Genomic DNA, 27,238 nt, shown 5'->3' with positions numbered 1-27,238 from the left:
ACAAATAAAAATCATGTTCGTCTGAGATTGAATTTCGATTCTTGTACAATTCCAAAATAGTGGCAATTTTATCAAGACATATTCTTTTGAGTATGACTGTTACGAATATTTACTCTTAACCATGCGGGATAATCTCAAGTGTATTGTGTTTTACCAAAACCAAAGATTTATTGCAAGACAGAATCCAGCTGTATATTGGCCTATATAATCATTTGTATATGCAGATGGCTGATGTCTGAAAACATTTAAGAGTTTTAAAAAGAGAAACACTTTTTATAGTTAATTTGGAAGGCAAGTTAATACTTCCTAATGGCAAATGGAATTTTAAATTTTATGAGGTTTTATTTAACACATAACCAGCGTATATTCTTATTAAAGAAATTTACGAATAATATAATTTAAATTTATGAATAAAACGTCTATAACATTGTTTATGCCTTTATTCCGAATATAACTGTCAAACACTTACGTAGCCATCTATATATTAGGAAAGAATAAATAAGGAGAAATACACAGAACAAATAACATATTAAAAGGATATAAACAAAACACTCACTATGATGTGTCATCATTTGAAAGCCAGTTCTCTTTATAAAAAAAATAGGTGTTTTAATAATTTTATACCAATTCGACGAAACTTTGAAGACAATTTCGTTTTTGCATTACGGTGCTGGAAAGTTCACAATCTATTTAAAGCACAGATCCTTTGTCCAAGCTGTGCTTACAACGATCCGAAAACGCTCCGTTCGTCTTTCTATTTTAACGGCCTTTTGGAGATTCTCTGGTTTTGTTCAATTGATACACACCTTCAAATGGTTAAAGGCTGAACTTTCATTGGCTGATGTAAACATTACCAGAACAGCAAGTAAAGCAGAATGCTATGAGATCCCTGTAATCAAAACACACATGATCTGAATTTCATTCTATTGGGAAAGTTCAGCTTATTGATGCAAGTTTCCCTATTTATTCTTATATAAGAAACATAGGTTTTCTTATATTATTACTATATCGCACTTACTTTGTTTATTTTTCTTTATTGTTTTTGCTTGTTTGGAAACATTCAGTGCACTTGAGTTTATCCGACTGACCGTTTTTATTAACTGATTTTTCGACGGTTATTTATTTAGGATTGTACTGCGGGCATAGGTATTAAAGCAGCTCAAATTGTTTCCGTTTAGTAACTAATATGAACCGTTCAAACAATGCTTCATCAAATTCGAATATGTTGTTACTGCATGAAACAATTGAGGTCAAGTTCGATATTAATGATTTTTACATTTTCAGTTCGGACTTTGATGATAAGAAAATGAAACTTGACGTCGTTTCATTGCATATAACTTCCGAGTTGTTCGAACAATGCTTTTAAATTGGAACATGCTGTTTCTGAATACAAAATGAAGGTCGAGGTCGATATTGACCTTTTTACTATTGCTGTTCGGGACTTATCGTCTCTAATTAATTGTAAAATAACACTTTATTTCAAGTCACTGCAATATTGTAAGAGCAGTTCAACCATATTTAATATAAGGTTTTTCGTTATTTGAAGAATTGTGTTTTAAACGTGGTTCTGATAAAATTAACAAACATTTTTGGACTGTTATCGACATTTTGTATAGAAACATTTCTTTTCTTAAAGACTTATAAAATAAATTAACCCTCTAGATATGTTTTATATATATTTGTTGTTTGGTTGATGTTTCATCGAGTCTGACCCATTTTCTTTATTTAATACTTCACATTTACATGAAACAATCCATTTTTTGCAATGATTTTGACCTAATAATGGGCCTCATTTATTTAGATATAAGTATCTAATTCAAAACATGCAACTCATGTAAGTAGCGTGTGTCACAATATGCATACAAAATATCAAAATTGCACAATTGTAGTACTCAGTTTTACTATTTTTTGACGTGTTTCAAAATTCAAAGATAAACACGCACCCATTGAACAGTTACTATCATATATCACTCTACTAAAACAACTAGGTGTCAACTGTAGTTGAAAATCCCTGTTAAAAACAGGACGAGAATAAATCAGAAAATAAATAATTCCATTTAAATCAGGATTTCTGTTTCATTGCTTTAGTATTCAATTTAAAAGTGAACTGCTGTGAATTAATGGGGCGAATATCTTATTAGATTGTTTCAAGGTTAGTTGAATTTGAAACAAATTACTTTTGCTCTAAAATTTCAATTGTTTCCAAGACAGTCTATTTCTCGTGTATTGAGTCAATAGTTGGGTGACGCAAAATATTAGTACACTTTGTCGGATTCGCATTAAAATATACAACAGGAATATGTAACTCTTAATAACAAAACAAATAAGTAGAATTTCAAAATGAAATTAAATTTATCATTAAGATATCATTATCAAACTGAAAAAAAGGATTCTTCGATAGTGATTGTAGCAAAAGACATTGGATGTTTCATATGTCTTCTGCTCTTACCGCATAGTCAGCTTTAAAAAGCATCGACATGAAAAATGTAAAACAATTCAAACGCGAAAACTAACGGCCTGATTAATATACAAAACTTGCAATATGAGCACTCAACGCAAAAACATTTTTTTTAACCTTCTCTGGTCTTCTTATACAAAGCTGTAATGAGGTATGAGATTAATATATTGTTGAAAAAGGTATCAGTTTGGTTGTTCATGGTGTATACAGATAAACAGGTTTGCCCAATCGCAACGAATACGTTATGTAAGGTTTGGGTGACACGTTTTCTACATGAAGTAAAATACCATTTACAACCACCTTGTGTGATGTAATGCCTTTATAAGCTTATACAAAACAATCTCACATTTGTAATTTTTGTCCTTCATTCTAGTCGACCCATAAAGCAGAACCTATCGTCCAAAATATGCATGCACATTTCTCATCACCAATCAATCAATCAATGATAAACAAAACGAACAGTAAGGTGAAATATTAATAGCATCTATAAAACATATGTTAGACTTCCCTAGACCTTTATTATATCTCCGCACTCGTTTATTCTTCTTTATAAGAACAAGAAATTCATCATAACCATTAAAACAAAGTATGTCTGATCCAATAACCCTTCGACAATCTGTAACAGTTCTGCTGGTATATAAATACATAATTGGTCCGTTACCTTATCTGATAAAAATGTTATCACTGCTGTGGATTGGTTGGTTATAATTTCAACATAAATGACACTGTAAGCATTTAAAGGACACAATGTATGAAGACATCAGACTATTCCAATTACTGTTTTATATCTTGTATTTGAATTTTCTATCATGTAAGCATACTGAGTTACAAATTAACTTAATGATATGCTTTTCAGAGTTATACCCATTAGTCTGTTATCCTCCAAGCGCACAATCCATCTTTTTTTCGTCATAGAACACACAATACATAAAATTGAGAATGGAAATAGGGAATGTGTCGACGAGACTACAACCCCACCAAAGGACAGAAAATAGCCACATATAACAAAAAAGATGTGGCGTGATTACCAATAAGACAATGGGTCTTCAACACGGCAAGAAAATCCACTACCTGGAGGCGGGCTTCATCTGTTTCACGACTTGATTTCAGACACAATGTTTGAAAATTGAATTTGATATATTTCTAAGATAACACAATAAACGTGTACACAATGAAAACTCTTTTATGTAAAAATATTAATATATAGTAGTCTGATTCATATAAAAAAAGAAGACATGGTATGATTGCCAATGAGAAAACTCTCCACAAGAGACCAAATGACACATAAATTAACAACTATAGTCCACCGTACGGTCTTCAACAATGAGCAAAGCCCATACCCCATAGTCAGCCATAAAAGGCCCCGAAATGTAAAAGAATTCAAACGAGAAAACTAACGGCATAAATTATGTATCAGTCTAACTTAAACTAAACCATTTATTTGATAATAATGGATGTGAAACAATCGGAATTTTACGAACTTTACAATTGTATTGTTCGAAAACGTCTTACCAATGTGATCTAGGCAAAACATAAACCAAACAAACTATGCATTCTTCGATAAACAAAAGTTGCGAATGATCTTATGTTGTGTTGATTAAACAACTGGTTAAGGTAAGAGTATATGGCTCACAAAATGTACTATCCTGTCTATTTTTGTCTGTCCCAAGTCAGGTACATATGATTAGAGGTTGTGGTTGTTTGTTGTCTATCTTATTTGTTTTTCGTATCTTGTTTGGCATAGATCAAGACGTTGGATATTTGTTTTTTTGTGTGTGTGTTTTGTACCTTACACTATGTTAGTACCTTTGATAGCTGACTGTATGACATGGGGTCTGCTCATAGTTGACGGACGTATGTTGGCCTATCAATGCTATATTTCAATTCTGTTGAATAGTTGTTTCATTGGCATTTATACTTCATCATAAGAATTTATAGAAGTTATAAGGTCGAAATTAATTAGTTATATATATATTCTTAAATAGCTCGTAAATAGATTTCTTTGTTCATACAAATCGTAATCCGACTCAAAAAGCGATTGTTATCAGAGATAATTTTTTTTTTACAAAAGCTAGAAGTGTAAAATAAATACTGAAACTTGTTAGTATAATAGTCCCAGAAACAAAACCATAAAGATAAAAATTGATATTTATTGACCATAAGTTTAAAATTATGCAATAGCTGGATTGAATGTCGAAATGTGGAAGTAGAATAGGATCTGTTGATTGAGTGAGAGAAAAGGCCAAAAAAAATCATAGATCATAAAATCTCATAAATGTATTTGGTATACATAAAGACTACAAATCAATCAAATGTATAATGTATGCATACATTAATGTACGAGACAAATTTAGTCTACTGTTGAAGGCTGAAACAGTGAGAATCAACCCTTAAATGCTTTTACAGATCACGTTTAAGACTAATAACTCTGCCTCTACAGACTTGATGAGAAACCTGATTTATGTTCATACAATACAGTATTTTAATCTTATCTATACGTTTGCAGTTGCAATACTTTTCACATACATAACTTTTTCGAACGAAGAAAGTCGCGTTATTCCACTTCAGGAATCTTTCCATAATCGAAAGTATACAAATCAAGTAAAAGTAAATATAAGAGAATTTGCCAATTACGCCGAATTCCAATCTTCCACATGAAAGGTTTCATTTTCCAGGAAATTAATATCAATTTAGCTGTCAATTAAGTCTTTGAAATAGGTCACTAAATAATCGTCACCAGCTTTATTATATTTTCTAGTTACGTAATTCAGACGTTTCATAAGCGTTGGATTTTCTTCAAACTGAGTGGCATTAATAGCATTGTATTCTTATAATACATACAACAAACCGTTCATAGCATTAAACTAGGTAAAGTATTCTTATAAAAAAGAAGATGTGGTATGATTGTCAATGAGATAACTCTCCACAAGAGACACAAATTACACAGAAATTGACAACTATAGGTCACCATACGGCTTTCAACAACCGCATAGTGAGTTATTAAAGGCTCCGAAATGACAAATGTTGTCATGTCTTGTTCATCAAAGTTGTAATCTTGTGTCATCTATCTGTAGATTGCACTGTTGTGCTTTACTTTCCTTCAGGTTATACATGAATACAGATGAGATTATCTTGAAACATTTAGTTCAAAGCTGTAAATTAAATCAGATGTTTGAACTGATAAAAGAATGCAACAGGCATTTGTAGAATTTTAAATGCACTCCATGTTAAAAGTCAAAACACTTATATTCATTGGTCATAAAGCTGAAGGAATAGAGCACACCTTAGTGTATAGAAGTTTTCCCGAACATGGACGGCAGGATGACAACGATAAATTTACGTTTGTTTTCAATCACCGATTTTTTTTTTATGCTTTTTTCAGTGCTGACAGTGAAAAGGTCATCTAAAATATACCTTTCCAATGTTCGTCTTGGCGATGTTCACATATTTTTACATTGTATGATCATGGTTTTTAACAGAAAATAATTCATTGTTTTAACTCTGTTTCTATCTTAAAAGTGATCATGTTTTACATGCTTTCTGATGTAATTGCAATGTAACATGTGACGCCGCTTTTTATGGAATTAATCAATCTTCAAATCCACATTTGTCGGGCTGAGTCATTTCAAACAACTTAACAATTGCAGTATATTTTTTGTCGGGATGTCTAAAAACATTGTTTAGAACATTTCCTTTTATTCGTATAGGTAAATCAATATTATGGTGATATAAAGATTATTTGGACTCTAAGGCTGAATTGAAAAAAGTGCCAAAGGAACGATGTTTGGTAACCATTATTAACCTTCCTTTTCATATCTACCCCAGGAAAATAAGGCTACTCTACTTTTTTGTTTTTCTTGTAACAAAAATACTTAAACTACCCAAAATATCTTACTTTTTTCAATAGGAACTATTTTATTTAAAATATGTAAAGATAATTTAATACTATGTGTGAATCGGCATGTAGCGTCGATCTTTTCTTTACATTACTTCAATATTTAAAATACAGATTTTGGATTAACACTCGATTACATATCTCACTTTGTGTATTAACTAACTTGTCCAGTTGGATAAAACATTGACAAACAATTAACTCATTTTATGTATAAAATCTAAAGATCGGTGAGACATTTTTTTAACTTTACCTAATGTCAACTGACAATGAAGCAAAGATTTAGACATGCCATTTGAATTTAAAAATAAGAATTGACGAATTATCATAAATGAAAATAAAAATGAATATATTCCAACATAATATTGTTCATCAAGCAATCACAAAACTGTTACTGACATTAAAGCGTTGGGTTTGTAGACGAAACGCGCGTCTGGCGTATATACAAAATTTAGTCCTGGTATCTATGATGAGTTCATTTACAACCACTGGGTCGATGCCACTGCTGGAGAGATTTATTTCCTCGAGGGTATAACAAGTCCATTGGTCAGCACTGCACTGTTTGTGCTGACATGAATTATCATTGATTTGGTTATATTTATAAACTTATTGTTTACAAAATTTTGAATTTTTTGAAACATTAAGGCTTTTCTACTTCAGACGACATAGATTACCGTAGATGTATTTGTCAAAATATTTAGGAATTTTGGTCCTCAATGCTCTTCAACTTCGTACTTTATTTTGTCTTTTTAACTTTTTCGGATTCGAGTGTTAAGGATGAGTCTTTTGTAGACGAAACGCCCGTCTGGCGTATATACAAAATTTAGTCCTGGTATCTATGATGAGTTTATTTGCAAACGGTTGAAGAATATTTTTTAATTTCATTATATCGCGCAAGAAAAAGTATGAGTTTACCTGCATTCGTGTCGTGTGGAACCGTTTTCCGCTACTCATACTGGACCATACTGACCTCATAGGGTTGTTTCTAGAGCAGATGTGCGATCTAAGCATTAGTATGGTCTGTTTGATGCTGCGGATGTAGATTTAGGTTTTTATCCCAAGGTTAATATAAAAGTAAAAGTAGACCTGGCATTTAGACATTTTTTACCAGTCGGCTTTTTTCTTATTTCTGAAATAACCATTATATCATGTTATTTAATACTAAGTGGTTCATTTCCATCAAAGTCATTATTGCAAAACAGACTTAAAGACACTCCTTTATCTTCAATAAAGTCTAATATAAATATATAATTGGTAAATTTTGTAATTCAAATTAAAAGCGTCTTCCGATTTCTGTCTTTTCCACTAATGCTATTGATGAATGATTGACGTAGATAAATGTCACTTCCTTACCATACTTCAGTGATCTTTAAAAAAACACATGACAATGTAGTATATCAAATATAACTTTCGTATTTTGGAACCGTCGTACAAGTGTTTTAAATACGAGTTGTTTTGTCAGGAAGGTTGCACATTGATGTAAAATCTTCTGAAAAAGATTCAGGTAAACTTTACCTGATATCGTTACAAATCTTGAGTAAATCAAAGTTTAATCAAAATAAACCTCACTGTATTTATGAACTTGTCATCGATACAAGTGTTTAATTTTTTGAATGCCAGACGCACGTTTCTTCTACAAATGAATCATCAGTTACAATCAAATAAAGTTTGATAAAAAGTCAAAAACAGGCCGAAGTGCATTGAGGACCAAACATTCCAAATTTCGGGTTGCAACGTAGCCGCACAATCGGAAATGTTTCATGATTTTTTTTATTTGAATAAGTATAAAAATATCCAAGATGACTTTGATGTATTATATCCAAAATAATACAAAGATCCTTTTAACAACCATTGCTGTTACAACGTTTATTACGTAAACTATTAGAGGCTTACGCAATGGACAATTTCGTCTACTCTTGATAACAACCTTTTTGCTATCAGAATTTTGAAACTTATTTTACAAAGATATTTCCACAAAATATTACTTGTAAAGATATGTGCAATAACAGATCTAGAATCTCCATGCATCACCTGTTAAGATAATTACTAAGAAAAGACAAATACGGCATTTAGGTAAAGAAATAAAAATTCAAGCAAACGGTCAAACTTTCAATCTTGTAAATGAAATGACTAAACAGAAAAGACTAAATATCAATTTTTGAGAAAAAGAAACATTATTTCAAATACAGTCACGCAAATATTTTTGAAAGCACAAGGACGATTTGATTACATGTACCACTTAAAGAGAATCCATCAAATTAAGACATTATTCGTAATGATCTTTTAAACAGTTTGCTGCAGTCATGTTTCTGTTTATCCATTGTATAACAACACAATTCCAACTGATATAATATCTTCTCAGAACTGTTGAGCTATGTGAATTGACAGGAAATGACAGACAATTATACTGTCCCATAAGTATCTAAAATTGTTTTCCTGATTTGAAAACCGGTAATTACTAGAAATGACTGTTAAGAGATCAAAGTCATTAGTAAAGATGTTTGATTGATCGCATTGATGTTGTTAGCTTCTCCAATACATAAGATATGCTAATTACTAACAGAATGGTAATACAGTAAAAAAAATCACATAGAAGAAATTTGTCCATAATACTAAACGAGATCAATAGTGAAATGAAAATTCTTTGTAAAATCCTTTATAGGAAAGCCTTCCTGGGTTAGTCAAGTGCAGGTTTTCAATTATGAATTATTAGATCATATCCTTTCTTGTGTCATATCAATATGTTGAAATAGCAAAACTGATACTTTATTTGTTGAACTCGTGTACTTTTGTATCTAAGTTTTCATGATATTCACGTCATAAGGCATATCATATCTATAATACTAAAATTACGAGGTCCAATTTGTCAGCCGTCATCACGTAACAACGATGAATCAAAGAATTCAGCTGTATATATAACTAATATAATACAATGCTGTTGATTAAAAATTACACCACTCCAGACCCTTTTGTTTTCCACATAATTAATATTGCCAATAATTAAGAAGTTCCAGGTCGAATCCGATACCGATACCAATAGTATATTCACCTGTTACCTATTATCTTATATGTACGTTCCGCATCTGACAGGCGCACCACCAAACGCTGTATTTAGGATTTTGCTATATACACGGGTCGTAATCACAGTGTTGACACTACTAAATTCAATTATTGTCACATTGTTCCTGATTGTAGTATTTTAATCAGTATGACTTTCTAAAATGACAATACGAATAATAAAAATCTGGACTGAAAATAAGGCGTATATAGGTACAGCATGTACAGTTTTCAATTTGTTAGCCGGAATTACGTTAAACAGCGAATCAAAGAATTCAACTTTATTTATAACTCATACAGGACAATGCTGTTGATTAAAAAATACTCCTTTCATGCAGGCCCTTTTGTTTTCCAAATAAAATTAATAATGCCAAGTAATAGATAAGTTCCAGGTCGACGGGTTCAAATAGAAAGATGTTGAAAGCAGAGAAAACTGTGCATCTTAAAATCGGCATGACTTTATCAGATAACATTACCAATACTAAAATAAGGCTTACGCATAGTTATATTCTTTAATTCAGTCACAGACCCCTGCGCGATTCACGGGTGTGTTCTAGTATATATTTATTTATCGGTAATTCGTATATTTTCCCTTTGATCTTACTGCCTAATATATTCAAGTATCAACTTACTGGCTGTATCACTGAAAATATTAGACAATACATTGTGTGACGTCATAATTACCGATAAACAGAATAATAGGTAGTTTCGTTTTTGATACTGACTATATCATGTGAAATATCGAAACTCGCCCATACGGGCTCGTCTAGATATTCCACATGATATAGTCAGTATCAAAATCGAAACTACCTATTATTCTATGTATATATGTTTTCATCAGCTTTATAAAGAAGCATTATATACTAAGGCAGTCATTTTCCGATCTTTTAATGTGTTCTGGTTTTTGATTTTGCCATTTGAGAAGGGAGTTTCCGATTTGAATTTGCCTTGAGTCTGGTGCTTTTGTTGTTTTACTTTTTTTTTAAACATATATTGAGTTTTTGAATGTTTTTTTATCTATACTTTATTATATAATGGTGAAATAAGATTTACAGAATGTTTGTTGTCTGTTGTGCGATCTTATTCAATTAATCTTAAAGATAAAGTACTTTACAAATAAACTAAATATTGGTAGAACATAAAACATTTAAAGACAAAATATGAAATTCAAACATCAGCAATTTAATATTTAAAGATCGAAAGGAATTCAAGGTACAACACAATTTGTGATTGGCAAAAAAAAATTCATAAAAGTCAATGAAATGACGAGTTTTAATTTCAGGGATGAGCTATGAAAAAAATATTTTTGTAGTGTTATTATTATAGGACGTCCGTATTATATATCCGAGTATCTTGTCCAGCCCTAGATATAAAAAAATACAGTAGGAACAAAGTAAAATGTTCAAATGTACGATTTATATACATATCTTAAACTAAATGAATCATAATTTTTCACCGAAAATTTTATGTATTAAGCTCTTATCTGATTTGTGAACATAAGAAAATCTGTTTATTTTCTGTTTATCAAAATTCTTAATTTTAAAGTTTTCCTTAAAGCAGTTGCCTACGGGGGCGACCTATTGGTATTTTCTATGTTATATAATTATTCAATAACGTATAATCTATATTGAGTGTTATGTACTAATAACAAAATTAAGTTACCGACTTTATTTTTGTCTGATCGGGTCTTTTTAGCTTTAATGAAATACTAAAAACCTTTATATTAGATTAACAAAAAATGACATAATAGATTACGAGATAAAATCAATAGGCGATTTGAGCTTTTCAATATATATTTTTTTGCCTTAACTATAGGATTGCTTGGTTCAGGTCGCTCTCCGCTGAGTACGTGAATATAATATATTTCAATATTATACTTAGTTACTTCAGCTTGATTATGGAAATAATTTCCTAGTAGCACAAATATTGTTTGCACTTATAACCTTTACGAGTCTCCTTATAACGTTGTTTCATGAAATGTTTAATGGGTTGGAAGAAATATATGGTATATAACATGTACAATACTTTGAAATACTTTTGGCTGTATATCTATTAAATCTTTTTAAAAATTGCATTATTGACTTTTTTTTTTATAAAAACTGGTACAAATGAACTTCATACGTATTAAAACCAAATGTCATTTTAAAAACGAGGGGTCCATGAACTCGTGTTCATGTTGAATCAGTTTGAATGATAAAAATCAGTCGAAAAATGCATCTTTTCCTGATATGTCAGAGTTTGACGTCGCGGGAATAACATTTAAAGTTAGTAACGTCAAAACCTTCCCCGTAACTGTATCGTATGCCCTTAAGGTAGCTTTCTAAAAATCAGCGTTCACCAGAAACTAGGATGCGTATTTTCCATGCTTGTTTAACAGCAAGACAATTAACAAAATAATTTAGACTGAGTTCTAAATGTTATTCAAACCTTTATTTTATTTCTTAATCAATGCATCGTCGTGTAAATTGCAGGTTACATTTCCAATTTCTTAGGATTTTTATTTATTTCATGAACATTTGAATTTTTGCGAGAAATGGGAAACTCACAAATGAAAAAGTATGTGTGACCTATTAACTGAAGATCTGACATATATACTGTATCAATGATAGCAACGGTTTGTAATCCAACCAACTTTTAACATAAGACTTTCATCAATCACATGCAATTCCTTTGGCTTAATATATAATGTTTATTTTCATCAACATTATCTGTTTACAGTCTGCGTAAAAGGTAAATGCGCCATTAGTTACTATACACATGGAAAAAAGTATTGCCACACTTCCATTGAAAACAATGCAAAATGACATGATTGTAGAATGGCTTTTACCAAATACTCTTAATCTGTTTATGGTTTAAAGTTGAGTTCATTGTCTTAAATTACATCTTGTCCAATAGTAATGCTATATGGATAAAACATAACATCTGTACGTGTTTTTTTACCAAAAATTTGCAAATTTGCAAGACTCAGTTTTCCAAAACATTAGTTCTCCAATAAATACAGATTTTTTAATTTATTATACTCATTTAGAACTGTTTGAATTGCCTAGTTTAACATACATTTTTTTTGTGTCAGATTACTTTGATAAAAATGTTGATATAGAAGACAAAACAAAGCTTGGATAACTCTTTCAGTACAGTTTTAATGATGCGTCTCTATATTCTTCATTTTGCCTGAATTGTAAGTTCATAACACAAATTCAATTTTAAAACATAAACGGATTAAAAGTATTTGATTAAATCCAAATTAAACATATTCTACGATTATGTCATTTTATATTGTTTTCAACGCAAGTGGTGCAATACTTTTTCAAGATGTTTATATAATTTCTTTTTATCAGATTGATCCTTCTATCAGAAAAGTACTATGTAAATGAAAATAACACTTTATAAATCAATGTATGCATCCGAATAGCTATTTTCTTATTTGACCTTCATTAAGAAGTTTAATGTCAAAATATTTGAAAGCCAATGATATATTGAATTAAGGAGATCAGGCATGAACACTGACATTTAGTCAAGTAAATAATTTGAAAATAAATACATATGCATGTATAATGTAATTTTATTATTCTTTTATTCACAATATATATATGTGGGTTTTAGCTTGATTCTGACCAATGCTTATATTCCAATTATATATGTATATGCCTCTATTATTGCTGTTGTTACTAATTATGTAAATCAATTGTATCTGATTTTATGCCCTTTATGGGCCCTGTAATTTGGGAAATAAAAATATTCTATTCTATTCTATTCTATTCTATAAGTACACGAACATCGTCTTATTTTAACTTTCTCTGAGGGATTTGACAATACAATGGTGTATGTGTCCATGGTCCCATAAAGTCTGAAATAGCTATTTCTGTTGTTATTAATTAAACACCTATTTGTCAACTACTAATGTTTTCATTTTTTGTATGAAAAGGTTAACAGCGAATGAAAGTATTCAGAAAATGACATTTGTGCTATAGTCATCTTTGCAAAAATGTAGGTAAGAATAAAGAAATAAGTCATGGTAGCCGTAAGCGGGGGGTAAAATACGAATATAAATGCACAACCCATGGTTAAATGAAAACAAATATACAGATACCAGGAATTATTTCGATTATAATAGGACACACTCGGTAATTTTTTGTTATATTGAATCATTCAATATTTACTTTTAATCAGTCGCTTTTTTACCTATATATTTTTTTCTTATGTTATCTTATTGCATTCTGACGCGTATAAGAATCATTAAAATGCCCGGTGTTTACAGTTGATTGTTTGTTTACGGAAATATAATTGTGACGTAAACCTTGTTTCGTTGCCAAGCCAAGACGATAACATTATTTCGCGGAATTTTCGTTTTATGTAATTTTAACCCGAAAAATATATTGAAATGGACTCTTTTTTTATTTTGCTTAAGAATAGAAATATCTATATGGTATCTGAATCTTGGCGTACGTAAACTGTGGGTAATGGTGTAGAAAATACAGAAAATTTGGTATTATAATTAATTTGGGGGTAACGCGGAACAACAGTTTTTGTGTATTTATGCGCTTGCTTGCGCGAAAAGTAAATATACTGAGATTATACTGGTTGTCGATTATAGGTCGTCATATTATACTGCAATTTAGAATATAAAAAAATAAAATTGTTAATCAAAACATGCATATTTATACCAAAGAAACGAAAATAAAGGAATCTCCGATTTACTAGAAATATGGTAAAGACAAAACAGTAATAGAAATAGCTTGATGATTTAAAGGAACAAACCGATCTCTCTCAGGTAATCTAATAAATTGTTTGTCTTAGTGCATATTGTTATTTTGGTAAATGGATGTTTATTGTAATACATTTGTATATTTCTAGAAAATTATTTCAGTTATATCGGCGTCTTAATTCGTGTTTTTACTGTAGGCAATAAGACATTGACTAAAAAGCTCACTGACCGAATATGTATGATCAAGCTATTATGAAAAGTAAAAAATAAGACTAAAAAACACACCAAGGTTCTTTGGAAACAATCAAAGTCTTAAAAAAGCCATGTTCGTTCTATTTTTTTTTTAGCTTTTGCAACTTTCCGAAATAGGTGGCAGACATTTTTCTCATTTGAATTGCGGCAATCAACAACATCTGCCTATATCTATATATTGGTCGATTACAATTAAAGTAGAAAGTAAAAATTTGTATAATCTAACTTCATGTAGTTTTAATGCAAATTTTGATTCGACGTCAGCCGACCTTAATATGCTATATTCAATGCTTTGCAAAATAAATAATATTTACAGAAAGAAAAGACAATTACAAATAAGAAGATGATATAGAGCATACAGCATCTTGGTCGGTAGTTTCCCAATCGAGTGAAATCGGACGGAATTTGAGTAACGATTGAAACATTTCTCTGTGGTCAACATAAACGCTGATATTCCATAATGCTAAAAGAATCCGTAAAATCTTTTCACAGAATGATTTCGATTTTACTATTATAAAACGGACATGAGCTGGTTCTCGGCTGACACGGTTTTCATGAACCGTTTAAGCGTAGTGTAAATATAAAAGGGTTCTAGTTTAAACAGGATCATCGTTCAAAGCTTTAAACACATACTCATTATTCGGTGATTGAATGTTAATTCACAAAATAGGATCGTGCAAAATAAGAAAATTTGGATTTTTGAAAACGTGTGTTGCCTTTTATCTTAGAAAATTTCTATAGAATATGTAATTCTGACAAAATTATGAATTGGAATCATATGACGAATGATGCATGACTGCAAAACTTTTGCAAGATTTGTGTTGAACATTACAATACTTCGATACTTTATTTCTGAGCTTGTGTATTGTCATTAATTTGTAATTAACCCTTCCCAATAATTCTCAACAAATTTATAGTTAAGCAATTGAATTGTTTAGTTTATTCGCGATGTCTTTTGTATGGAATTTAAATCCCTTCAACACAAAACTGTGATATTTGCAGTTCTTCATTTACGCGTTATAAATCGATGCTACAACAAATACATCAATTGAGGAGCAAATGTTCTTAAACATTGGAGTCAATATTTTTCACTATCAAAAAATCAAAAAAGCTTATAAGAAAAGTTAGCGAAACTGTTGGTCTTTCGCCAAAGAAACAGCCAGTTAATCGTAATGCACCAAATGAAACTATTAACCACTTTAAAATGAGTGCAACCCAGACAACAACAAGGAAATGAAGTGCAAACTATTTTAAACTTGATTATTGTCCGACAACGAGACCAATTCCGTTTGAGCTTACAAGTCCAGTATTAGATATTGATTCCAGTCCTGAATAAAGAAAAATAACAAGTTACCTAACAATTACCTCAGAAAGTTATTTACATTTCCACTGCGATTTTCATTTCAGACTTAATAAACTAGGCTGACTTTAATAATAGTGCCCAGTTCTCGGTATGGACGAACTTTAATTGTTAAATTGTTTAAACATCATATGCATCTGTATTGGTATGCTGTGTTGATATATCAGTGTGTACTCTGTATCACGTGGCATTTAATCCGATATTACATTTGTAAACCTTTTCAAAAAAATATTTACTTGTTAAACCTTGTATCGCTGAAAAAGTTGGTGAAACAATGTTTCCATCAGAAACCCTTACATGTGCACCAAAACTTGCGCACTACAGTACATGATCAATCGAACAAACCTATGTATTTGTCTATATGTCTTCACACGATATTTCAAAGAAATAAATGAATGCAACAGTAGTATACAGCTGTTCGAAAATCATCAATCGATTGAGAAAAAACAAAATCGGGTCACAAACTTTAACTGAGGGAAACACGTCAAATATAAGAGGAAAAAAACGAAACAACGGAAACACTCAAGTGCAACACAAAAAACAAACGACAATGCAAGACTCACAGAAACGAACTTTAAGATAACTATTTTCATTTTCCTGACTTGGAACAGGAAATTTTATGAAAAATGGTTGGTTGAACCTGTATAAAGAAATAAGTAATAGAGTCATGCAACTCTGAGACCAGCATTGAAATATTTAAAAATGAAACGTAAGGGAGCAAACACGTTATCTAGCAGAAAACAAACGCAAGTTGATTTGAATAAATCAATTTTACGGATTCTAATATATCTAACAAATAATCCGTTTCTCAGATTATTTCCCGAAAGCAAATATCTATGGTATACAAACTGATACAAATGAAATTGCATTGAAAAGAATGTGCTATAGCATAACTATAAAGAATGCTTCTGTTCTAAGATTAATTGCACACAACTTCAAACATAACACTAACTAGCTGCTTAATGTTTTCTGAAAGCCTTTCAATGGAGTTTCAGTCATCTAATGATTTACTGATTCGATTTAAAATGGATTAAACTTTCCGATATTTATGTGATTACGACAAATTTGTCGATAAATGATAAGCACAGAACTGATAAGAAAAATCTGACTCATAAGTAGTACAGGTATAAGTTCACATTAATTATTACTTTGGTACTTTTGATGACACTTTTTACTTAAAGAACATACACATTTGCAGAAATGAAACTTTTGGTGGACGAGAATTATAAGTTGACCATTTTTAGTAAATATTTACTTGTTCATGAGTTTGCATTAAAATTAAGGATAAAGGCTGTACCTTACACTACAGGGAGATAACTCTGTAAAGTCAGCGAAACGTTTAAATTACGTTGTGTTGAAAAAGAAAAATTAAGCTTCTCAATGATTAAAATTGGTGTTTGTCAAATTGCTATATAACCAGTGTAATTTTTCTGACAAAACGCTTGGTTTAATTTTTTTTTTGAATTTTTACATTTTTGTCAAAGTGTCAAAGTAAATACTCTGCCAAAACTTTATAAAAATTAAACGAGCCAAATTAATTTTAGTGAAAGTATTGGGTACCACCTTAATGCAATTTTTAGTACAATTATTTTAGTTTTCCAGGATATCAGAGATTACTTAAGCTTTTAGTTGTACTTGACCTTGAAACGGAAGTTTTTACTTAAAGAATCAATATAAACATTGAACAAACATTTGTTGAAAATCGGCATGTAAAAAGTTCAGGATATACCTGGTTTATATGAAGTTGAACGTATGGTAAAATATTTAAAAAGCTTATAAAATCTAAAAAGATGATTAAATATATGGGGATTTTTAATTGATGGTCTGACAGCTAAAAACGATATTCCAAATTACAACTTTAATTTTTGTTAATTTTTTTAATCATTGTATTGCTGGAATGATTAAAATTAGAAATTCGTGCATATCAATCAAAATTAAAAGATTACGAAAACGCAAACCCACAAAGAAACAGAAATTCATAATTTCCACTGAAAAAAAATAGAATCCAATAAAATAACAAAATACTAATGGAAAAGTCCATACACGAATTGTGGCTAGAAAACGAAATCAACTATATATATTATAATAACGTTACCCTCAGCCCTATTGATACATTCATCATACTGTATATTACACGAGATAATTAATAAATGTGTTATGCGTTCTGTTGTTATCAACTCTTATAGTTGATGTGTTTCACTCGGCTTTAGTTTGTAAGCCGATTTTTTTTTCTCTCAATCGATTTATGACTTTTGAACAAAGGTATACTACTGTTGCCTTTAGTTATGCATTTTTAAATAAACCAGATAGAACAGCATTGTCTAATTTTTAAGATATTTTTTAAGATTTGTATTATGAATGATTTTTTTAAAAGACGCAAGCTTGATATAAGGATTTTACCATCTACAAGAAAACAACCGTGATTTCCATAGTTAAATAAAAAAAAACATTGTCTAAGACCATTCTTCTACAGCAAAGATCTGTTATATGTAAAATTGTACAACTATTTTTCAAGACGAAGCCAATGCCTTCTCATTTAATTTGCTTTCTCTTGATACTAGGCATTAGTTACCAAGATCGAAGTTTAAATTGCAGTTGCATTGAAAAGATTGTGACTGTATCATTAATCTAATAAATAAGTAATGTGTTAAGAGTAATCGCACAAAACTTCAAACACAACACTAATTTGTTGCTCAAGGCTCCTAAAAGCCTTTCTGTTGAATTTCAGTCAGATGATGATTTACTGAATCAATTTAAAATGGATTAAACTGTCCAATAATCAATTATGTTATTACGAAAAAAAAAATCGATCAATGATGATAAACATTTCAACTCAGCTTTTATGATAAAACAAATCTGACTCAGTAGCCGAATCAATATATATATTCGCATTTATTTTTTCTAAACATTATTTTCGGTCAGTTCTTTGCTAATAAATGTTTTCAAAACTTTTTTGTGCGAATTTTGTAACCTATATATTTTTATCAATGACCTTTCAGAAGATATAGGTGATATAGATCAATTTCTTTGGCGGTTATTGACATGCAAATCATTTCCTGTCCTGTCGTTTTTTGTGGAAAATAGCTTAACAAAACGTCGAAGGGCTATTATTACAGATGTTTTGTTTTCTGGAAATAACCTTAATCACGCAAGGGAATTTATAACCATAACGGTGTTTCTGAAAATAAACAACAAAAGAGAAAAGATATACATAGTGGTTATTATTCTCAATTATCCCTGACCCGGAGTAGTTTTTTTTAACTTATTGAAAAAGCACAATGTACAAATACAATTATCTCTCTACATAGAACGATATATTATCATGTAGACGTATTTGTACTACAGCTGAACTTAAACATTTGAAGGATGCAAAACACATACGTTAAAATGAAAGAACAACTGGAATTTTTGTAAATGAAATCTTGATTTACACCAGTTTGCCTATATTTTGATTAAAGTTTTACATGAAGTGTTAGTTATCCATATCCAAAATAAACTAGAAATATTTTGTCAAGTAAGATATAACTTACAAAGATATTACAATTTTAAGTGCAAATCTATACCTTATAAATGTGAACATTTGGTTATCAACTCACAGACACATGACGTTAGGGAAGAGCGTTACCGACATATGGTATTGGTCAAAAGATTCGATATGGTAACTATAAAACTTATGCAGTAACGAGTTCAATAGTTCTGCCTCATAACTCGAAGAGTAGGCCTTTTTTAAGAAAATACCTGAATGTGATCTACCGATTAAGACCTATCAACGGGTTTGTACTAACATGCGCAACACTTTTGGCGCTACATGGTGGGGTTCGTTTTGTCTATAGTTTATTGTTTTATAACTTTTTTTGGTCTATTTTGGCCATTTTTGTCATGACATTTTATTTTCGATAATGCTTTTATCAGCCCTTTGATATTCGCTTTTCTTTTGTGTATTATGTATTTATTGAGATGTGCAAACGCCATACAATGGGACAGATGCTACTTTTTTGAAATGGGAAATTCACAATAGGGAATTCAATGTTAAAATCCTGTTGTAATGGAATTTTGAACTTACACGACCCTTTACGTATCAATTGAGATATGTAAAGAGCAATTGATTAGTAAAATATATTTTATCTGTCTCATTTTAAATAAGCTTCAAAGTGAAAAATGTACAAATTAGGTACTATTTTTGTGAGCATCTGAAGAACGTTAAGGAGATATTCATAAAAACCTTTCGTAAAAAACCCAGAAAAAGAATCTTTATCATATGAACGTACATGTATAAAAAAATATACACTCATTTCCTGGACGATCAAATTTCGAAAGTGCATACAAATTTATTTTGACAATATGTTTCACATGAATCGTACAATTATCAAATTTGTCAAATGATTAAGTTAACGTGGAAAACAAGTCTGTAAAATGGTTACATGACTGACATGCAATTCGATACGCCAATTTACTACCTGTCTTGTACCAAGTTGTTATCACATAGTTCGTTTCTATGTAAGGAATCGTTTATTTTTGTAGCAGTGCAATATTTATTTTGTTCCGTTTTGTTTCCTCTTAAAGTTGATGTGTTTACACTCAGTTTGGTTTGCAACCCGTTTTGGTTTCAGTTAAGTCGACTTTTGACTATTGACTAAGGTATACTACTATTGCCTTTATTTACTGATCTTTTGATTAGGAATAGATACACAGATAGTAAAGTAAGATTACTGAGAACATACGACATATTTGATAACGGAGTAGTATATATATATACACGATTGAGTTTGAAGCTACTTTAATTTTCATTTCTACTTTATCTACAAACTATTTTTTGTTTACACAAAACGTTTCTTAGCACTGTAATACTGGAAAATTAACAAGTATTTTCAATGGAAGTCGTAGTGACCATATCTGTTGTGTGCTTTACTAAATCCTGTCTTTGTTCCTTAGTAAATCAAATCTTTAGTAGATACTTCATATTACCTTCAGCAAAATTCACGAATGACAGATAGAATTGGTTTAATTAGTCCAGACATATTGCTATATTTGATTATTGATATGTTTTTAATTAATAGATTTAAGCATCGTCTGGGCCATATATTGAGATCAAATAATGCTGTTTACCTCTTGAAAAAAAGAAAGGAGGAATTGTGTCAAGTCGTGCATAAATGCATAATATATACATAAAAGAATTACCTAGGCGTATTAAAATCGTACTTAGATTTAATTTCCGACGAAACATTAGTTTATGACTTTACAAAAAACAATGTTCATGGATCAAGTAATCAAAACAGTTCAAAATTATTTAATATATCATTGATAAAAAAAAAGGTACGTCAGACGCACGTTTCCACTACAAAAGACTCATCTTCGGTGACTCTCGAATTAAAAATGTACAAAAGGTCAAAGTTTATAGTTAGTTAACTTCCCCAAAAATGTCATGTACTTTTTAGCACAAGATTTTAAAGGAAAAGATTCTTATTTTGTTCGTGTCAGAATATCAAATTTCTTTTCAAAAGTACAAAAAAGACGTTAGTGAGATTAGAGAATTAAGTATTTGAACACTTTAATCTAAAGATTTTGTGACAACTGGTAAAAAATACATCATGGAATATTCGCTTGATGTTGTAATTATTTTCGAAATATCTTGTATTTCTGTTAAAAGACAGTGTTCATATTCCCGATTCCTGCATCACTCTGTTGAGTTCTACAAAAAATTGCACAAATTGCAGCATTTTGATATCAAGTACGTGTCGATAAATCGAAAATCAGAATCTAGTCACAATGATATCGTAATGTGAAATATCAGCCGCTTGACACAATATGAATCCTTTTACGTATTAGTCACTCGCCAACAGGTTCATATTTTTATTAAAAACTGATATTCTACAATACTTTTTAAGTACACAAGACATATTGTTCCTAAAGAAGAATACCTTTTGTAAATAAAATTCTTACCAAAGTTAGAAAAGTCAAAATATATTTTTTTTTAGAGAAAACATAAATGAGGCATAAGCACGAAAGTGATTAGAATAAGTTCACAAATTCGGGTGGTTTACGCAGATGTGTTATGCGTGCCAATGAGACAACTCTCTATATGGGACAATACCCCTAATGCGCCTTGAAATGAGGAACACAAAAGTCACATGTAAACAAAAAATCTCTGTGTAGTGATATTTGACACATTTCTATGATAAACAAATGACTGAGCTGAACCATTAGTGTTAATTTAGAAAATAAGGGAACACAGAATAAATGTGTAAAAACCATGGAGCTATGAAATGTGTTCAAAGTATTAAAATTTCAAAGAACTTATTGTGTTAAAATTGGGATTTATAACCATGAGGAGCGACATCGCAAAAGGATACTCGGGGTTTGCTAAATTGCGGAAAAATGAATCACACTTCGTACCCCGAAAATTTAACCACATATGTAAAAATGTCTCAGCTACGAAACAAGCCATCATACATATACAAGTTTACGATATGGGCTGAGCAACAGAAGAAAACGTTACCATTACGGCCTATGGAATAACAATTGCGCATATTGCCCCATATAAAAAAGAAGGTGTGGTATAATTGCCAATGAGACAACTATCCACAAAAGACCAAAATGACACAAACATTAACAACTATAGGTCACCGTACGGCCTTAGTTTTATTGAATATATAATTTAGACGATTTAAAACTGGAAATTATAATATTTTTTCCAACATGGATGCCTAACCATAAATATAAAACATTGTACAGCACTACATATTAAAGTTAAGACATTTAGTACAGTTTTTCCAAAAGAAGAAGTTTTATAAAATTTTCAACGAATACTATCGTTTCTAATCAAAATGATTTTTTTTTTCGAAAGATAGTTTATCGCCTTTCTTGTACGAAAATCGAATTTTGGTTAAGAATTTTCTGCTTATAACTTTGAGAAAAAATACTCAACATTTTGGCTAATTGTGAGATTTGACTTTGGTTACAATATTGTTAGTATTTCAAACTTCTACTCACTTAGAGCTGTTCTACTTTGAAATTTAGTTAAGACTTTTAAAAAAATACCCTGGTGTGAAAAAAAATCAGTCGAAATGGGCTCGTTGTAAAATAAATTCGATTCAAAGTTGTACCAAATAAAGGCAACAGTAATATAACGCTGTTCGAAATCCATAAATTGATTGAGAAAAAAAAACCAAATCCGGGTTTCATACTAAAACTGAGGGAAACACATCGAATATAAAAGAAGAACTACGACACAACAGAAACACAAAATTAAAATGTAACACACACAGAAACGAACTATAATATTACAATGGCCATTTTCCTGGCTTGGTATAGTTCATTTTAAGAAAAAAAATGGTGGGTTAAACCTGGTTTTGTTGCATGCAAAACCTCTAACATGACAATTTTAAATATAAAATAAAAATGACAACATAACATGACTACAATACAAATAAATTTGAGAAATTATAGGACAGCGAAACTTACGAATAGTAGATAACAAAAAGTGCCAGTGACATATAGTGACATAGACTGCTAAAAAAACTACAAAAAAAGAAAACTCTTCTAAATATGAAATCATAGATATGTCTTATTTCAACCCCTGTGATTGAAATCAATTCAAACATGTATCTGTTCTGTCGTGCTAAAATCATTTATAACACACAAATGTTAGTTTTACGTTAACGCCGCATCCTTCTTTTATTCATATCAAATAGCAACATTTGATGCATTTCCCTCCTTTAGACATTGTTATATCTACTTGCACGCACGTGATAAATGATACTGTTGATACAATGCAATGATGTTACGTAATACAGAAGTGATAAATATTTCTAATTTCCTTGGAAGTGACACGGTGCCGGTGTAGAATGTAAAACGAAGACAAAGACGTCAAAGGCTAACACTTGAAAGAAACAGAAAATTTCCCAGAGGATGCCTAATTTTCAACATGCGAGAAGTACGGCATAATTATTGGACACCATTTAAGAGACGTTTATAGATTCCCGATGATTTAGTTTTACTGTCGCTTATTTAAAGTAAAGAGAACCCTCAAGTGTAAAGGCAAACACAATTCGCTGTATGGCAAATGTTTAAATGTGTTTGTCTGTTGTTTATTGAGATTCTTTTTGCCCTAGAGTTATGTTTTTGTTAAATTGAATAAATAAGAGAATCGTGACAAATTATACATGGTTATATGTTTTCTTGTCAACCTTAAAATCTCTTAGTCAGCAGTTCTGTGTTGTCATACAATATCATTGATATGGTCATATTCATAAATTCCGTTCACAAAACTTTGAGTTGTCCGAAGGATTAAGAATTTCCTACCCTAGGAATATATAATCATGTCTGTATTAGTCAAAACGTTTTTGAGTTTGAGTTCTCAATATCCTTGTTCATTTTTGACCTTTAACATTTTTGATTGGTCCTCACATACTTTTTTAAAGACAAAAGGCGCGTCTGGCACACAAAATCATAAACCTGGAATCTTTAATGAATTTCCTTTCGACACAGCAACAAAAAGGACAAAATCATCGCTTTGTATGCTTATTTTAATAGATCCACTACGCACTTATATAGACCATAATTGAAAGTTTCAACATACTTGAACTACAAGATGCTGAGTAGATTGGCGGTGTCCTATATGATCGAAAAATTAAACCTGTTAAAAATGTTTAAATAATAAACAAAATATATATATGAATTAATTGTAAATTGTTTCTTTTTGGTATTCTTGATTGAAAGTATTCTCGAAATGTTTATACCGAAACCTATAAAGCTTGCCCTACTAATGGACAATACAAACCTTTTTATCATCATGAATACACGAAGATGTTTGAAATGAGCAATGCAATGAGGAAGCCGCCCAACTACGAATTAATACAAAAGACATAAGTAATGTCAAGTGTCAATACAGCATGTTGAGCTCTCATTTTTATCCTATACAAGAAACGACAAAACACCATTTTTAGATATTTTCTTAAACAAATTTGTATGAAAAGAGATGCACCTCTTTTTAACTCTAGAAAGTTTTATAGTTAAATAAGCTAAAATTAAAAATTGCTTGCTAGTCCCTCACTGTGAGTAATATTAGATAACTGGTTAATTTTTCAATTAAATCTATCATGAAGTGGCAATAACTAATTCGACTGTCATTTATAGTCTTTTTTCAAAAATGATGAACGGTTCTTTATATTGGTAGGTAATCATTTTAAACGTTCAAATTCATGAAATTATATTCTTACATCAATATTTTTGATACACCAATAACAAAATACATTTTGTAATTATTCATCACTAGCATTTATCGAACAGCTATATACTACTATTGCTTTTTTCTTTTTTCTTTTTTTTTTTTTTTAACTCATATGATAAAGCGGATTGATGGTACATATCTATTTTTTTCAGTGCCTTCCAGGTCTTGGTACCAAAAAGTTATATGAACTCCTATACAACGAGCCAACCAAAATTATGGTATTAACTGGATGTAGTATAGTATCAACATTCGTAGCACAGGCAGCAAAAATGTGGAATCTTATTGTGGTAAGCATCAACTTATTGTAATGCCAATATAGTTTGTTGTGTTGTTTGTATTGTTGTCAACTGGGACAAAATAACTAAAAATTATTCTGTCTCAATGTGTATGATACAGATGGATGGATGGATGGGTTGATGAATGAATTCATGGATGCATTGATGGTTGGATACATAGATGGAGAAGTTGATAGATAAATAGGTAGATAAATAAAAGGGTTGTTTTGCCTTTTAATTATTGTCTGAAAATGTTAAAACCGACAAGTACGAATGCAGAAATTATAGGTAAGCTTACAAAATGCTACTTGTATTTTCAGGAAATAAGTGCCTAATCTGTATGAAATAAATTGACTGACATAATTCTATTCATTGATTGAGCAACAGCTTGCTTAATTGTTATGCTCCCCTGACCTGTCATAAGTGTTCCGGGAATAGTTTCTTTATAAATGTCTGAAATTAAAAAAAAATAGATTTGATTTTTGTTGCTGTATTCTTTAAATTTACAGCTAACGTCCCTTTCAAATGTACATTAAATTCATATAATGTGTTTTTATGTTTGCATCGAATACGTTACTATTTATCTATGGACAAAACAACACCAATCAGAGTAATATGTTTAACAATCAGCAGTCAGTAAATGTGTATTCAACATGCAAAATAAAAATTAAACTTTTGCCGAGGGATATTTTTTCAAATAGAATAATTGCTTTATATTATTCAGATTGAATACAATTCAACGCAAACGACTGACACGTCGTTACAGCTCACTTTTTAGAAATCATTGTAATGAGAAAGTGTCATCACAGAGACATTGATTAAGACGAAGAATGTTTGTGTAATTTTGGGGTAAATGTCGCTCACCTTATGTACCGATCAGGCATCAGTGATCTTATAGTTCAAACATGATATTGTTACGTGTTTTATAACAACAGCGTTAAAAAAAGAACTTGATAATTTATTTGTTTGGAGGAGGAAAACAATGTGAGGATAATTCCATACCCCTGCTAAAAACATAATAGTTCTTGAAAGTAAAGACCTCAACAAATATTTCCCGGACATGCGTTAAATATGATAATAAAGAATAGACGAAAAAAAATCAAAAACATAGGTATTTACCTTTGGAAACATAGATTATCATTGTTATCATATGTATAAAAGAATACAAATAGTAGTGCATCCACAATGAGAAAATATACAGTATATTAACAGAAACATGCACACAAAATATTTCTAGCTCTCTGTCAATGCAGAGTAAGAATGAAAAAAAATATAACAAAAATACCAAAAAAACACCTCCGAGGACATTTAAAAACAGTGAGTCCGTAATCAAGGGTCAAAATGGAAAGCTCAAATACATCAAACGAAAAGATAACAACTGTCATAGCCCTGTTTTTGTAAATGCACTTTCTTATTTAGAAAGTGGTGGGTAAAACCGGATCTTATAACTAGCTCAACCTCTCACTTGTATGAAAGTTGCATAAAATTCCTTTATATTGGAAACGGTCTATGAACATAACAAGGAGACATAAATGGTAAACATTTCACTATCAGGGGTACCGAAGTCAGCATTGTGTTATAATGTTAATCACTGTAAAAACTAACAAATATCTAAACAAAAAGGCATACAGACAAAGCACACAAGCAAAAGTGAAAGACAAGAATACGAAAGTTAACCATAGCACAACACCAAATTTCAGGACGTATAAGTGCCAAGCCACGTCCAATGGACTTAACTAAAAATTGACTAAACACAATAAGTCATATTCACAAAGACAGATACAATAATACCATAAAACGTTATTTAAATGACACTTCAAGACCATCTTGTACTTTTTGTGAGTTTTACGGACGCCATCATAGGTCTGTTGATGGTAATGAATTATTCGTGTCACTTGTGCCTTTTTAACTTTTTTGGATTCGAGCGTCACTGATGAGTCTTTTGTAGACAAACGCGCGTCTGGCGTATATACTAAATTTAGTCCTGGTATCTATGATGAGTTTATTGTG

The 27,238-nt window shown here is 30.7% G+C and overlaps 1 protein-coding gene across 1 annotated transcript in view; it reads left to right on the top strand.

The window, feature by feature from the left end:
- The window catches only part of LOC134708273 (gamma-aminobutyric acid type B receptor subunit 1-like), an 84,893-nt gene that overhangs the window by 475 nt on the left and 57,180 nt on the right, over positions 1-27,238 (top strand). The window contains exon 2 of the mRNA XM_063568688.1: positions 25,106-25,240. Within this exon, the coding sequence (XP_063424758.1) occupies positions 25,106-25,240 (135 nt within the window). The remainder of the gene's footprint in view (positions 1-25,105; positions 25,241-27,238) is intronic.

The sequence above is a fragment of the Mytilus trossulus genome, chromosome 2 (assembly GCF_036588685.1).
Source record: "Mytilus trossulus isolate FHL-02 chromosome 2, PNRI_Mtr1.1.1.hap1, whole genome shotgun sequence".
Lineage (NCBI taxonomy): Eukaryota > Metazoa > Mollusca > Bivalvia > Mytilida > Mytilidae > Mytilus > Mytilus trossulus.
This window is presented reverse-complemented; position numbering and strand designations above follow the sequence as displayed.